General features: G+C 50.1%; 1 protein-coding gene across 2 annotated transcripts; it reads right to left on the bottom strand.

Moving 5' to 3' along the window:
* Window positions 1-927: 927 nt before the first annotated feature.
* On the bottom strand, window positions 928-11425 carry zbtb7b (zinc finger and BTB domain containing 7B). Of its 2 annotated transcripts, XM_037273261.1 has the most exons (4): window positions 11148-11425; window positions 9815-9882; window positions 3646-4724; window positions 928-3526 (listed from the first exon to the last, which is right to left on the bottom strand). In XM_037273261.1, the coding sequence occupies exons 3-4, from the start codon at window positions 4716-4718 to the stop codon at window positions 2974-2976; spliced, it is 1626 nt and encodes a 541-aa protein (XP_037129156.1). In that variant the 5' UTR covers window positions 4719-4724; window positions 9815-9882; window positions 11148-11425; the 3' UTR covers window positions 928-2973. The 2 variants fall into 2 exon arrangements, with proteins under 2 accessions (XP_037129156.1, XP_037129155.1); XM_037273260.1 differs by lacking the exons at window positions 9815-9882; window positions 11148-11425 and adding an exon at window positions 7268-7390.
* Between the last annotated feature and the right edge of the window lie 2275 nt (window positions 11426-13700).

Genomic DNA, 13700 nt, shown 5'->3' on the forward strand with positions numbered 1-13700 from the left:
ACCGGAACGAGGATTTCGCCAAGAGAAAGAATATTCAACACCTGGAGAGAGAGCAAGGAAGGGAAGGATGAGTAGGGGGAGGTGCGCCACTGTTTGTTGGTTGCTATTTCATGCTGGAAGAACAAGAAGATGGACTCCCCGACATCAGACATCACTTTCACGTAGTTTCAAGTTCACATCCATATGGAACGCTGGATTTGTCATCGTGCAACACCATCTAGACGTCACCTTAAGATGCAAGCAGGGATCGGTCACCTTAGCATGTTAGAGAAATCAAATGTTCAGTGATAACTCAAAAATGTCACTTACCCAGCCAGCCTGCTCGGCAACATTATACATGTGAAGTCCTTTGGCGATGGACGAGACGGACCTCGCATCAATTCTCGTGGTTTGCGTACTTTCTGAGAGTATATATTTTGCACTTCGGCACATTTTGTTTAGATCAGAAATATATATTTTTTTGTCACACATCTGATCGGGAAGTGTGTGGTGCTCGTCACTGTGGCCAAATAAGCGACTTTCTCCTTTGCAATATTTTTGATGAAATATTTGTTAAGATAAACTGCGACGCCATTGAGAGACTTGGGAACGGTTTTCAATTGTGAAAAGTTTTTTTTTTTAATCATTAAATTGCAGTTGCTGCTTTCATGGAGAATTATCTGTCATCAGACTTCTTGGAGTCAAAGCTTTTTCAGTATCTTGGCTCGCAAAGACCTTGCCCTACCTGAGGTCTGTTAGACAACTTACTTGAACAAAATGATTCCATTTTATGATTGTATTGCACTTGATACTTTGAAGGGGACAAAATGTCTGCCTCATTTTATACACCTACAGGATAATAATTAATTTGCGGCATCCTTCACTCCAAGGAGCCTGCAATGTATCACACTGAGAACGACAGACACAGAAAAGCAGCAAAAGACATGGTTTTGTTTCCTTTGTTTGGTTTTAATTGGTGTTCCTTGACATGACGTGAAAGGGAAACAAGGACAAGTCAATAAGGTCAAGAAGAAACTGAAGGACAAAAATCATAAGTATCCCTGATGGCCAGAAGGTCTCAGACCCTCCTCCCTAAACCCAAGCCACAAAAACTTTGTATAGAGAGGTACACTTCACAGCTGGCATTGAGTCACACTCGCCCATTCACCCACTCATTCACTCACTCACTCCTTTTGGATTGAGATCAGCGACTCTCTCCATTAAGACTAGCAGTTCACGTAAATGCCTTTTGAAAGCAGCTCCGCTTGTGAGCTATTCACGAGTCCATTGATATTCTTTTCAAACGAGCCAGCATCGTGTTCCCCCATTTTAGAGGTCCTACAACCACTTAGTGCATTGCTCAAGAGTTCCTGAGAAGAAGAAGTGCAGCATAACAAACACCAAGGCAACTTCATCCATATTATATATACACCGTACATTAAAACAATTAAATAAAACAACCCCTCCAAAAAAAAAAAAAAGAAATTAAATGGTCTCGTGCGAGTTGCCAAGTACAGTAGTCAGGTCATCACAGTGCATCTTACAATTTACACCAACAGGAGGCACCAAATAGAGAAGAGAGAAAGAAAATGATACAAATTTCAAATCAAGATGACATGGAACGTGAACTGATCTGTCCCTTTGGTGCCTCCGGAGCTTTTTGGGATCGAGCGCACATGCGGCATACCTTCTACATGAATGGTGGCCAGCACGGGGGTGGGCAACCTCTTTCTAAAGAAACAAGAAGCCAATCAACACTTGTGAGTCGTCCCAACAATTTATTGGAAGCATGGCAGGCCAAATAAAAGGCTCCAGCTGGCCCACGTTCCACAAGTTGCCCACCCCTTTGGTCAGAAGCTGGAATGTTAGTATTTTTTTTTTTTTTTTTGCAGAACCCTAAAGGCTTCACATGTGCAAGGAATGCATTGGTGGAGCGCAACGAAGGGATCAAGGGCCTCGTTCTCACGTGTAGTGATGACATAAAACTGTTGACCAAGCCCGGATTTGATCTAGTTTAAAAAAAAAAAAAAAGAAAAAGCCCCAAAATAAATAAACAAACAATAAATAAATAAATACAGACAAAGGGCTAAATGCTCAGGTTCACCCCACCCCTCCCGGCCTCACCTTTGTTGTTTCAACTAAGGAAGCCAAACGTGTGTATTGGAAGTCTTTGAAGAGCCAAAACAACTTTGACCAAGACTTGGTCTTTTTTTGGTCAATCAACACAGAAAATGCTTGAAGCAGAATTGTTGAAAAGAGTTCTTTGAACCCAAAATTGGCGACCAATCATTTTCTTTCTCTCTCTTTCTTGAAGTTATCAAATAACTCTCTTTGATTCCAGCGCCAGCTCTAAGCAAAGACTGACGACACAAACGCCCCCAAAAGGCTAATAATTGTCTTTCGGCTCTAGCTTTGGATTTCTGCGGGGCAAAGCATCCCAGTCGTGCGAGTATTACAGCTAACGTTTAAAAAAACTGCTTCAAGGTGAACTCCCGGCAAACATTTTCTTTGCAAGAAAATGTTGTGGACGCCCCCGCAAGTCCAAAGAGCGTATTGCTTGTGCGGCTGCCATTTTGGCCAAGTGCCCTCGGGCTTGCTTTGGAAACGTCACAGCTCGCCTCGTCTGTGGGTTTGGTCACGCTACGTTGGTAATACAAACCCGAATATTCATCTGAATACTGTGGTGAGACTCGCGGGGGCACATGTTGCAAAAAGTGCTGCCGTGAGTTCCCTTCTAAAAGACAAAAGAGAAGAAAGGGAAGAAAATAAATCAACAGCTCATAGCCAAAGGACAAACAAACATTGAAAGCGACTGAGGAAACCCATGTTACATTTTTTGCTTTTTTTTTTTTTTTAAGTGCTCCCCACATGGAGCAGCAGGTCCAGCCACCTGAGTGAGATTATTATTAATTTTTTTAAGTGGATGTCATACCACACGTGCACACACGCGCAGACACGCGCACACACACACGCACACACACATAGAAACATTCGCTATTCGTCTTGGTCCTCATCAATCTTCTCTGCCGCTTCCCGCGGCCAGCGTTGGCGCCGAGTGTCGACGCCCCCGGGATCTTTGGGTTCGCCTTCCCCTCTGCCTCTCAGGAGTAGGTCCTGGTAGTTGGCGAAGCGCTGCGGACTGAGCTGCGCCAGAACCTGCAGGGCCAGTGTGCGCTCGGCGTCGGCGTCCGCTCGGAACATGTGGCCTTCCAACACGGCGGGCTGCGGGAACACCGAGGGGTGGGGCCCCGATGGCCGCAGCCGCTCGCCCGCGTCCACCCCGGCTTCCTGCTGGTCTTGTCCGGGCCCCTGGCCGGGCCAGCTCGTGGATGGCTCCAGGCAGCTGTGTCCCTTGCGGTGCCGCTGGAGGTGGTCTTCGCGGGCAAAGGCCTTGTGGCAGATCAGGCACTCAAAGGGCCGCGCACCGCTGTGCAGGGACAGGTGGTTCTTCAGGTCGTAAGAGTGCAGGAAGCGGGCGGGGCAGTGCGGACACGAGTAAGGCCGCTCGCCCGTGTGCTTCCTCATGTGGATCTTCAACTTGTCATTCCTACACGCAAGAACACGTCAGGTGGTGAAAAGATAGGAGGGCAAGTGCATGCGGGTCCCCCCGCCTCTTGTCAAGCCACAACGGTGCAGAAAAGGGAGGGCAGGTTGCCATTTGCTCACCTGGTGAAGCGAACGCCGCAGGCAGAGCACTGGAAGGGTTTCTCTCCGGTGTGCGTCCTCATGTGGCGAGGCAGCTTTCCCGCGCCGTGGATGATCTTCTGACAGACGGGACACTGCTGAGGCATTTGCGACTTCCTCTTCCTGCCGACGCCCACCTCCGTTGCCACGGAGGCCACTGCCACACCGTCCCCCCGCTCGGCCATGGAGGAAGCGGTGGAGGTGCTTTCCATCAGCGTCCCTTCGCTGCCGAAACCCTCCATGTCTTCTTCCTCGGATAGTTTGTCCTCTGGGGGTGCGTCCGGAGGTGCCGGGCGGCGGTGCATCCAGTGTAGGTGACCTCCGTTGAAGGCGGGCCCCCTCTTTGGTACTCGGATCCCCCCGGGGTCGCCGTTCTGCCTCCATCTAAAGAGCAGCTGCTCAGGTTCCGGGCTGAGGGGTCGGGCAGGGAGCGGCGAGCGCCCGCTCTCCGATAGAGGTGAAGGGTACGAGATGGGAGAAGCGGGTGGCGGGTTCGGCAAGGAGTCCATGTAATGAGGTCCCACTTTTTTCAACTTCCTCCTGTCAGTTTTCCTTCGGGACGCGTGCTGTCCTGCCGGCCTCCCAAGAGCGGCGGCGGTGGCGGCGACGTCTTGCTCCCTCTTCTGCTCTTCCTCCTCCTCTGGCTCCGCCTTCTCCCCCAAGATGTCCCTGCAGGCGTCCGCCACGCACTGGATGCCCAAAAGCTGAGCGCCGCGCAGCACGTCCCTCATCCCGGAGCAGGGGATGGTCAGGGTGGCCGTGTAGGCGAACTCCAGCAGGGCGTCCAGCGCATCGGGTGCCACACAGTCCAGCTGGCACACGCTGAAACCTCCGCCACCCTCGCCGAACCCGCCTTCCTCCGCCCCGAAGAGCCGGCGGAAGTAGAGACTGACGGCGGCCATGACGGAGCGGTGGGTGGGGTAGCGGGCCCCGCGAGAGGTCAGGGTGAGGTCGCACAGGAGCCCTGAGCGCCTCTGGTCATTGAGGTGAGACAGCAGCTCATTGCTGTGCTCCGGGAAAGGGATCCCGATCAGACCGTCCTCGCCTGACGACATCACCGTCTGGGAGAAGAAAACAAAAAACAAAACAAAAAACTCATATTGCCGCAATACTCACAAGTCACCACTTGGTGACACTGTCGCATTGCAAAACATTTCTTGTTTCGGTCTCAAATATTTTTTCTAAAATTGAACATTCAAGTCAACCAGTGTCATGGTACAAACAATATTAGATTTTGAAGTATCAACGTACAGTTTTGCAAGCATATTTTAGGGGTGCCAAACTCCTAAAAACTGTTGAGTCCTGACTAAAGCCGGACTGGTATTGATTTTTTGAGACTGATGTGATTTTTGGCAGGGCTGCAAACTGTTTGGGGTGAGGCGGAAGAGACACACGATTGCGCAATGGCGGTGCGGCGTAACCGCAGGGCACTGGGTTAATTCCATTTATAGCATTAGCCCTTTGATTAAAACACCTTAACAAGAAACCTGGCCCACGCAAACCAGAGAAAGAAGGAAAATGCACTCGCACCGTAAGTATAGAGTGGGCGAGAGAATGAGAAGGATTACCAAGGCAAGGCTACGCTTCCACAAATTGTGCGCGTGCCCTTGGATCCCGAGACCCGAGTCCCTGGTTCACCCGCATCCGTGCACATTCTACCAAGTAGAGCCTCTAATTGCCACACCTGAGCGGACCTGATTTTTCACAAACAAGCTGCGGCTGCACACGCCCCCAGGTGGCGGCGGCAGCCCTCCGCTTGTCACCTCCCTCCCATAGCAACGAGCCAGCAGCCCCCCGGCCATCCATCCATCCAATCAGCGCGTTCCCACGGCGCTGCAGCCACCAGACCAACCTGCTCCTAAACACACCCAGTGCCAGACGAACGCGCACGCACACACCGCCCTGCTCACATAAGGTTGCATGACAGTCCGTGGTCCCATCCAACACGCGCGCACACACACACACACACGCCCCTATGGCCACCACCCACCATTGTTACATTGAACCTGTTATGTGACAATCTATTTAAAAGCGGGCAAGGTGAACTCCCCAATCGAAAAGAAGTCAAGCCAATTAAATGTTTGACAAGAGCTTGGCAAATCAATGCCAGGTGCCCTGGCGCAGTGGCGCAATCACACAGTTGGTCAAGGCCCGTGCCGCTGCGACGTTTCCCTAAAAAAAAACACCAAGATGAAGACACGACAGACCACTCCGTCTTGATGAGGCGAGAAAGACTCATGGAAAGGCTTGAATGTCAGCACACACCCCAGAGTGTTGACGATTAGCTTAACAGGTTTATTCATGCTAATTGGGCTTTGGGTCGTCGCAGTTCAATTAGGTTTGACTTTAGGTGTGTCGTTCCTTCATTTCGTAAAGTCCGTTTCAAGAATGTTAAACCCGCAGCGGCCACGGGTGAATTGAGTCTTGGCCATTTTCCCGCTCTGAGATCGCTCGTTTTAAAGTGTCGGCTTGAGCCGCCCCGGGTCTGCACGCCACGCAGAGAATGACGCAAATTCAACAGATGAAAACTTAATGAGTGTCCATTAGCAGCACAACTGCCAGGAAAGTGAGCAAGCGTGCGCATGACTTCTGCATTAAAAAAAAAAAAAAAAATAGAGGGTGACTGTGTCCGCATATACGTCGATCAAGAAAATTTACAGCACACACGGGCAGTGTTTGCATGTTTTTCTAATGGCTCTTGTTTTCCATGAAAGTGAACTCAGTTTTCCCAGTCCAGCTCAATTATATCAGACTCCGGCGCGAGCAGGGAAAAAGTGACTTGATGCTATTCAGAGAAAATGCGGCCGAGAAGGACAAACGCTCTTATGAAGCTGAGGTCACATGTTTTCCAACGTGCTCGTGTGTGCGTGCGTGCGCGCGTGTGGTGAGTCTTTTTTTTTTTTTTCATGTGACACAGCTCTTCCCACCGTATCGATTATGACGACTTGCATTTCTATGGCTCGCACCAAGCGTGTTAGTTGTTGATTCGCCAAGCTAGGCAAGAAATTTGGACGAGAAACGCCGCAGAGAGCTGACATCTTCCAGACATGAAATGGCTTCATCCAGATTGAGGAATTCATTCGGGCTGCTCCAGTCCCCATGGAACTGTGCAAATCAAAGTCTGCTTTTGTTAAAGTCTGGTTGACTCCCAACACATTAAGTCGACTAGCTGAAAAAAATAACTCTATTGTTAGCACAATTTAGTTTCAATTCACTTCGTTCAGAACCAGAGAGCAACCTGCCAACGGACTTATTTTTTTAAGGATGAAAAGAATTTCTTCCCATTTTCCGAATTAAGTCACATTGCTAATGTATTGACACACTACAAAACTTTTTAAAACAAGGTTCTATTGATCACTTTACTGCTATTGCTGACATTCTTAGAGAGTTGACAACTTGAAAAGGTCAAAACTAACTTGACAACAAGCCAACGCAGCTCAAGTACGACTTGAACGAGAGCAGCCTCACATACAAGGAGTCGTGGCGCTGACTGTACGCTAAACAAAAGCCTCGTCCAGAGTGAAACGCACACGCAGGCCTCACAACACACGCACGGCCGCTTTCATCGACGAGCGGCCCGACAAGTCGATGAAGGAACTCCTACCGTTGGTCCTCCACGCACTCGTCCTCCTCTCATGGCTTTGTCTCTTGCGTCCGAGAGCCAAAGGCACTCTTTGCGCTTGACTTGTTTGGGGGTTAGTGAGAGGAGTGACTGAGTGGGACACCTTGGAGGGAGGGGGGGAGCACCCGTGGCGGTGATGACGGAGAAAGCAGCGTGCATTTGACTCTCAACAACAGTCACAGACTTCCCCCCCCCACACACACACACATACACGCACACACAAAAAACAACAACAACTCTGCCCTCCTCTGACCTTGACAGAACTGGAGCATTAATGTCTGTCGGAGTGTGGTCTTAGTTCTAAGAAGACGTTACATTATTGATTTCACTGGGAGGGCTCATGCAACTATCCCACCGCCATCACCACCACACAAACGCACTCTAGGCCCCGCCCACTCAATTTCAGCCACACTTTCCACAATAAACGGAGAGGAAGAGAGGTTGGCAAAAGGAAGCGTCTGAGATTTCCAACGACTTGTAGGCGCGTGTTCTTTGAAATCACGCATGAAACCCGCGGGGGAGGAGACAGTGGGCGTCGATAAGGCGCAAGGTGAAAACAGGAAAACCGAGTTGCGGTCTTAATCGTCCGGTGCAGGCCTCAAAATGCGACCCCCCCACACACACACACCTTGCAGATTAGGTAGCGCCACCTCGCTGTTTGCAACGTCGACAGCTACATTTCACAAGCTGGACAACGTCGCCGCGCAAACGAAGGCTGCGAAGCTAACCGATTTCAATCAGTTTCCTTTTCCTGTACTCGCTCAAGGTGGTCGAGCCCTTGCCGCGATGGAGCGATACTCGAAAAGACGAGTCACTTGTGCAGCATCGCACCTTCCCGTCATACGCGGTCACCGACGGCGGGCTCGCCAAGGGGAGTGCGCTTCCTATAAGTCCGTAAATTGAGCTTGCAAGGAGGAATTTACTGTACAGCTGACTAACAGGGCGGGGGAGGGTGGGGGCGATATACGCAACACAAGTTTTGCGAGACGTGAGCCGTCGATCATCAAATTTTGGAGAATTACAAAGAGCATTACGCAACCGCATAGGCTCCCCTGACTAAATGCTAAGACACTGGGAAACGCTATCAGCCCACAAGCTAACAATTAGCCGCTGTTGTTACCCTTTAAGCGACGGCTAGCTGAACACCAACTGTGGAGTAATAAATGTAGAAAAACAGGGTGCAATGGTAATCAAGCAATGCCCACGTGAATATGTTCTTTATCTGTGCAAAGAACCGCTGCCGCACTAAGGAGCCAAGAGAGGAGCTGAGCACAATACAAATATACGAGCAAGAGCGTAGCTTCATATTTCCCAGCCCGCACAAGCAATTCATGGGAATTTTTTCGCCTCCAAAAGGGGACAAAGTGCAGCTAGGTGGAGTTCCCCTTCCAAGTGGGGGTCACTTTCAACTGCAGGGGCGTCTTGTTCACCGCCTCTCTCCCGTTTTCGCTGAAGCAAGACCGCTTATGATGAGCACCGGCCGGCTGTCTTACGAGAAGAGTTGAATCACGAGCGACGGCGGCGGAGGCGGCACAGGAGCGCACCGGTTTAGAGCGTGGGCGGGAGGGCCCTCTGAGGCCACGGCGGCGGCACCCCGTGACTGAAAATGAGGAAATGGCAGACGCACAACTTCCTCTATTGACACATGTCGAGTGGGGGCAAGACTCAACTGTAGCAGCCTGGAGTGAATCAACATGCACACACTCACACACACACGCATGCTTGTGAAGGTATCGTCCGTCACCCTTGCATGTTTGTCCGTTACAAGAAGCCCTCCATCCAGAAGGGGCGCGTCACCACGCCACATGCTAGTCATATGCTGGCAGACCCATGATCACATGATTTGTTACGCCATGCTGTCCAGCGCACACACGCACACACATGCACACACATGCACAGGCTTTTCCTCAGTGGAAAGGTCAACATAGAAACTAATGTCAATTATTTTCTCTCTCTATTTTTTTGTGCCACTGTGCTCACTCCCATATGTTTCGTTTGAATTGATCTGTGATTATTTGGGGGCAGATTGCTAATGAATCAATCCCGTCTCAGCCAGAAAGACGTTTTTCAGTCTGACCGGCCCACGATGCGGCACCCATGAAAGTCGGAGAACTCCACCGACACGTCGTCCGCGTATTAGCGAAACGTGAAGCTTGTTCTCTTCAACTTGGGGCTCGTACTTAAAGTACAAGTGTGGTTTTTGGCTCAATTCCTGGTGTGTCTTTAAAAGCTGCGCGCAGCGTGGGCTGCCCTCAAACCACACAGGAGTTAACTTCCAGGCCGCCTATGAAATATTCAAGCGCTTGGTCCATCTCCACGGGCTGGGCTGTTTTTCCAGGCAGCCCGGCCCGCCCGTACAGCAGAAGCTCCGCCAACTCGTCACGGACGTGGCATCAACCCGATGGAGCGCCAGGGGCTCACACAAAAAAAACATTCACCGAAAAGACACTCTCGGTGCAGCAAAGCAGCCTAGCGTGAAGATGAGATGACAATTGTGGTGCTCGGTGCCTGTGTGTTCTCGCTTCCTACCTGCAGTCCATAAACAGCGGCAAGAATGGCTCCTTGGTCGTCTCAGTCCCTTTTCAACGTCTTACACCCTGAGGGAAGGAACAAGTACGAGTCACTCGGAGCATTATTTCAGCTCTTTTCAATCCCATCAGAGGAACTTTAGGGAGCCAACGAAGGATGTGCTCGGTGAGATTGAAAAGGTGGTTGGGGGTAAGGGGGCGGTCCGAGTAAAAGAAGACGGCTACTCCTTGTAATATCATAAGCAATGTTGGGTCAATGTGAACTATGTTTTAATTTTGAGCCCATTTTGTGTAGTAGAAGATGTTGGCCGCATAGAAGAAAGTGCAAGCTGATTCAGACATTGTGATGATAGTGATGATGAGGTGTGGCAAAGAGAGGAAGCTGGCGAGCACTGAGGTCACGCCGGGACAGCGAGAAGCGGAGATGAAGCAGATGTCCAATTATCCCGGACCGCCATTATGCCGCCGTCAGATGGGCGCTACGCTGCGAACCGGCCCCGGTCTTCACGTACTCGACAACACGTGGCGTACAGCGGTACTGCGCGGCTTTGAATATTTTCACACAGGCTGACACGAAGAAGTCAAGTGAGGTGGGATTGTACCTGCATGGGCGTCTCTTCACTAAACTAAACAAGTCCTGTGTGTGTGCACGAGTGCGTGCGTGTGTGCGCCCATTGCAGGGGAAACCAAACCCAAGCCAGTCGAGCTTGTTGGGCCGGTCTGTCAGAGGGGCGAGCCAGCCTCATCTACCTCTGTGAACACACACACATACAAGCCCACTGGCACGCCAGGCCTGCCTGCCTGCCTCCCCAGCCCTGCAAGCACGCACGCACGCACGCACCAGTGCACAAAACACAGGGTGCGCCCTCCTTCTGAAGAGGATGGGGATGAGAACGATGGCAGAGACCACCACCGACACAGTCGGCTAAATATCCCCCTGCGTGCGTGTGCATGGCACGTGTGAGCAGGTTGGGTTTTGTATATCAGCTCACGGAGGTCTTCTATAATTAGCCAGCTCACAAATGGACTCCACGCCCCCTCCCTTACTGTCTTTCTTTATCTTTCTTTCGCTGGCACTCTCTACCTTTCACCTGGTTGACATATTTATGCTTCAAACTATCACGCAACGGAACACACGGCAGCTACGACGGAATAGATAATGGACCCGTGACGTGTCCGCGAGTCCTCCCGTGACCCCGTTCGGAAGCTTCAGGAGGAGGAGAAGCGAGCGCAGAAATATTTATATTGTACATCCAAATTGTAAAAAAGTACATATAAATCAACGTATGCAACACACGCAAGGTATTAAGTTGGGACGTTAGCTTAGCACTCACCTGTGTCACCTGTCCTGCGACTCGTCGCCTCCCACCGCGCTCACTTCCTGATTCGTGTCGACCCTAAACGCCAGCTTCTTCTTCCTTCTCGTCTCTTTTATTAAGTTCTTCGATAAATAGTTGGAATCCACCGGCAAAGTCCACAGTCTTCACCTCGTGTCACAAGTTGGTCCCACGGCGTCGTCTCCTGCCACACCGCCGGTCGGATCAAACCCCCTCCACCCCCTTGCCGGTGACACTGCCTCCTCAGGCCCGCTCCAACTCCTTCAGCTCCGCCTTCCGAGAACCAGGAAGCGGCTTGGCCTACTTAACGCCCCGCCAGACGCCGATTGGCTTCGGCGGTGTGGAAGAGGAGCGCGCCCATAGCGTGCCGGCGGCGGTGGGCCGGACCCCGGAGCAGGGATCCGGGGGGGGGGGGGTTAAGGTTAGGCTTAGAGTTGCGGCATCAGGTAGGGGATGGACAAAACGCAAAATTACTTATTACAATGTTTTGGGGTGAAACTGACATGGAGTTGTTAAGTCAATTGCCAATTTCCTCATGCTGTTAAATGTCCTCATTGTTTGTGTATGAAAGATTAATGATGGTGTGAAGAATAAAGTTTCATTCATTCATTCATTCATTCATTCAAAAGTGTCTAAACTGGAAACATCTCGCTCCTTCTTGATGGAAGTGAGGGTGCAAGAAGTGGTGAGCTGCACCTGCACCTGCACAGCCTCCCCCCCACCACCCCCTCCAGCCCCCAAACTGAAATCTCTGCTTATTGTTTCCACTCGCTCTTCGCCGCGTTTGTCGGGCCGCGGAAACCCCGTGAAAGTGTCAAGTGGGTCCTACCCTTCTCGAAAGAGTTTGTTCCTGAAGCGACACAAGACCTGGAATAGCAGCAAATGGTTCTGATCATCAGAATGTTGTCGCCATCTAGCGATCACTGACATTTAAACACACACCCGGCTTCCGGCAGCACTGAACTTGCCATAAAACATCCTTGCATGATTTGTGTCGTATATTTACAGGATATAGTTAATTTGCTTCATAAAAGTCGTATACGTGCCTCATAAGTGGCCACCGTAAAAAAATCCTGATGCAGTGGAGAGCCGCTGCTCGGTTCAGGGGCCAGGGTGATATTCATTTACATGGAGACGAGATGGGACGGCTTTAGGTAAGCTTAACCTTGGATACAAGCAAGGGCGCCCCGCTGAGAGCCGGTGAAATTACCGCCGAATGAAGGTGCAAGTGGCTACAAGTGAATCCAGACATCACGTGTGAGGCCGACAGATACAAGGTCACCATGCATGGAACAGCGACACACGAGACCTGCACTTGAACGGAAAGGAAGGAAAATGCCTCTTGTATTGTTGTAACATCAATTTAAGTTGAGCCACTGTTCAAAAATAATTCACATGACTTGAATATTAAAGACTGAAGCGCATTATTGCAAAAATCGGTGTAAATAAACAAGTATGATCACGTTCACGCTTCAAGTAGTCGGTAGGTTAATCAAGTTAGTTCGCGTAATATTTTGGATTAGCACGTATGTGAAAGCGTAGCAAAAATGATTTATATATCAATTCATCGATCCATGGTTTGTTGTTTCCTTACCTGAAATTAGAAGCAGACAATTTTGTCAGTTCCTTTCTGGCGCCGTTGTTGTCTCTGTGCATGAATTATGCATGCTAGGAGAAGGAGGCACAAACATACACAAATAAGCAAGCACATGCTCCAACACAGCCCACGGGATGATATCTAAAGCAGCTTTATTCTTATTATATAGTCACACTTACAACATCATCATGACAATCGCTGTCATCTGCTCCTCCACCACTCTTGACATGAAATGTTCTTTCCTTTTTTTTTTATTGACTCCATTCAAATGCTAGAGCTGTGATAAATAGAAAATCAAACGTTTTGGTCCTCATATATAGATACTGTATCGTCTAGGCATCATGGTATCCTCGTTGCTACCCACACACAACATCAAACGCAAGCGGAAATGGAGGCAAAGCGAGCGGGCTCGGCCGCCCGCCGCCGTGTGAACAAGAGGCTGATGGAGTGTGGCGAAAACCGAGAGCGTTTGCCCGCCAAGCTGTGAAGTCACATGAAAGCTGTGCGGACGCAGATGAAAGCCGGAGAGGAAGGTGGTCGGTCGGGCAGCCGGGCGGCCGGCTACGTATTTACAACCAGCCAAACCAAAGTAGCAGTCAAAACTACAACTGACACTAAAACATTTGCTGCGTGTGGGGGCAAAACAAACTATACACATACACACACGTGGGACGAATCAAAAGCAATGTTTGTGGTGATCTGGTTGTTGTTTTGGTGAAGATGGGAAGCAAGATGAAGCCGTGCGTATTGCCTGTATGCATTTGCTCGCTCCTTACACAAACAAGTGGGCGGGGGGCACATTTTTTTATATTCATAGTTTCAGTACAGTGACATACATTACTGTGCATAAGTCTTGGGTCACAATTCCATTTGGTGAGCTTTGAATGTTGGAGGGGTTGGACACGTCAAGCGTGCTGTCCTCTTTAACAAAAACAAGACACTTAATATTTGCT

The sequence above is a fragment of the Syngnathus acus genome, chromosome 16, assembly GCF_901709675.1.
Source record: "Syngnathus acus chromosome 16, fSynAcu1.2, whole genome shotgun sequence".
Lineage (NCBI taxonomy): Eukaryota > Metazoa > Chordata > Actinopteri > Syngnathiformes > Syngnathidae > Syngnathus > Syngnathus acus.

Excerpts from the sequence above, each read along its gene's own strand:
- zbtb7b (XM_037273260.1), bottom strand. The coding sequence starts at position 7,300 with ATGAGAGGAGGACGAGTGCGTGGAGGACCAACG. Across the intron at positions 4,725-7,267 it reads GAGTGCGTGGAGGACCAACG|ACGGTGATGTCGTCAGGCGA; the intron begins GTAGGAGTTCCT and ends TTCTTCTCCCAG. Across the intron at positions 3,527-3,645 it reads TGCGGCGTTCGCTTCACCAG|GAATGACAAGTTGAAGATCC; the intron begins GTGAGCAAATGG and ends TCTTGCGTGTAG.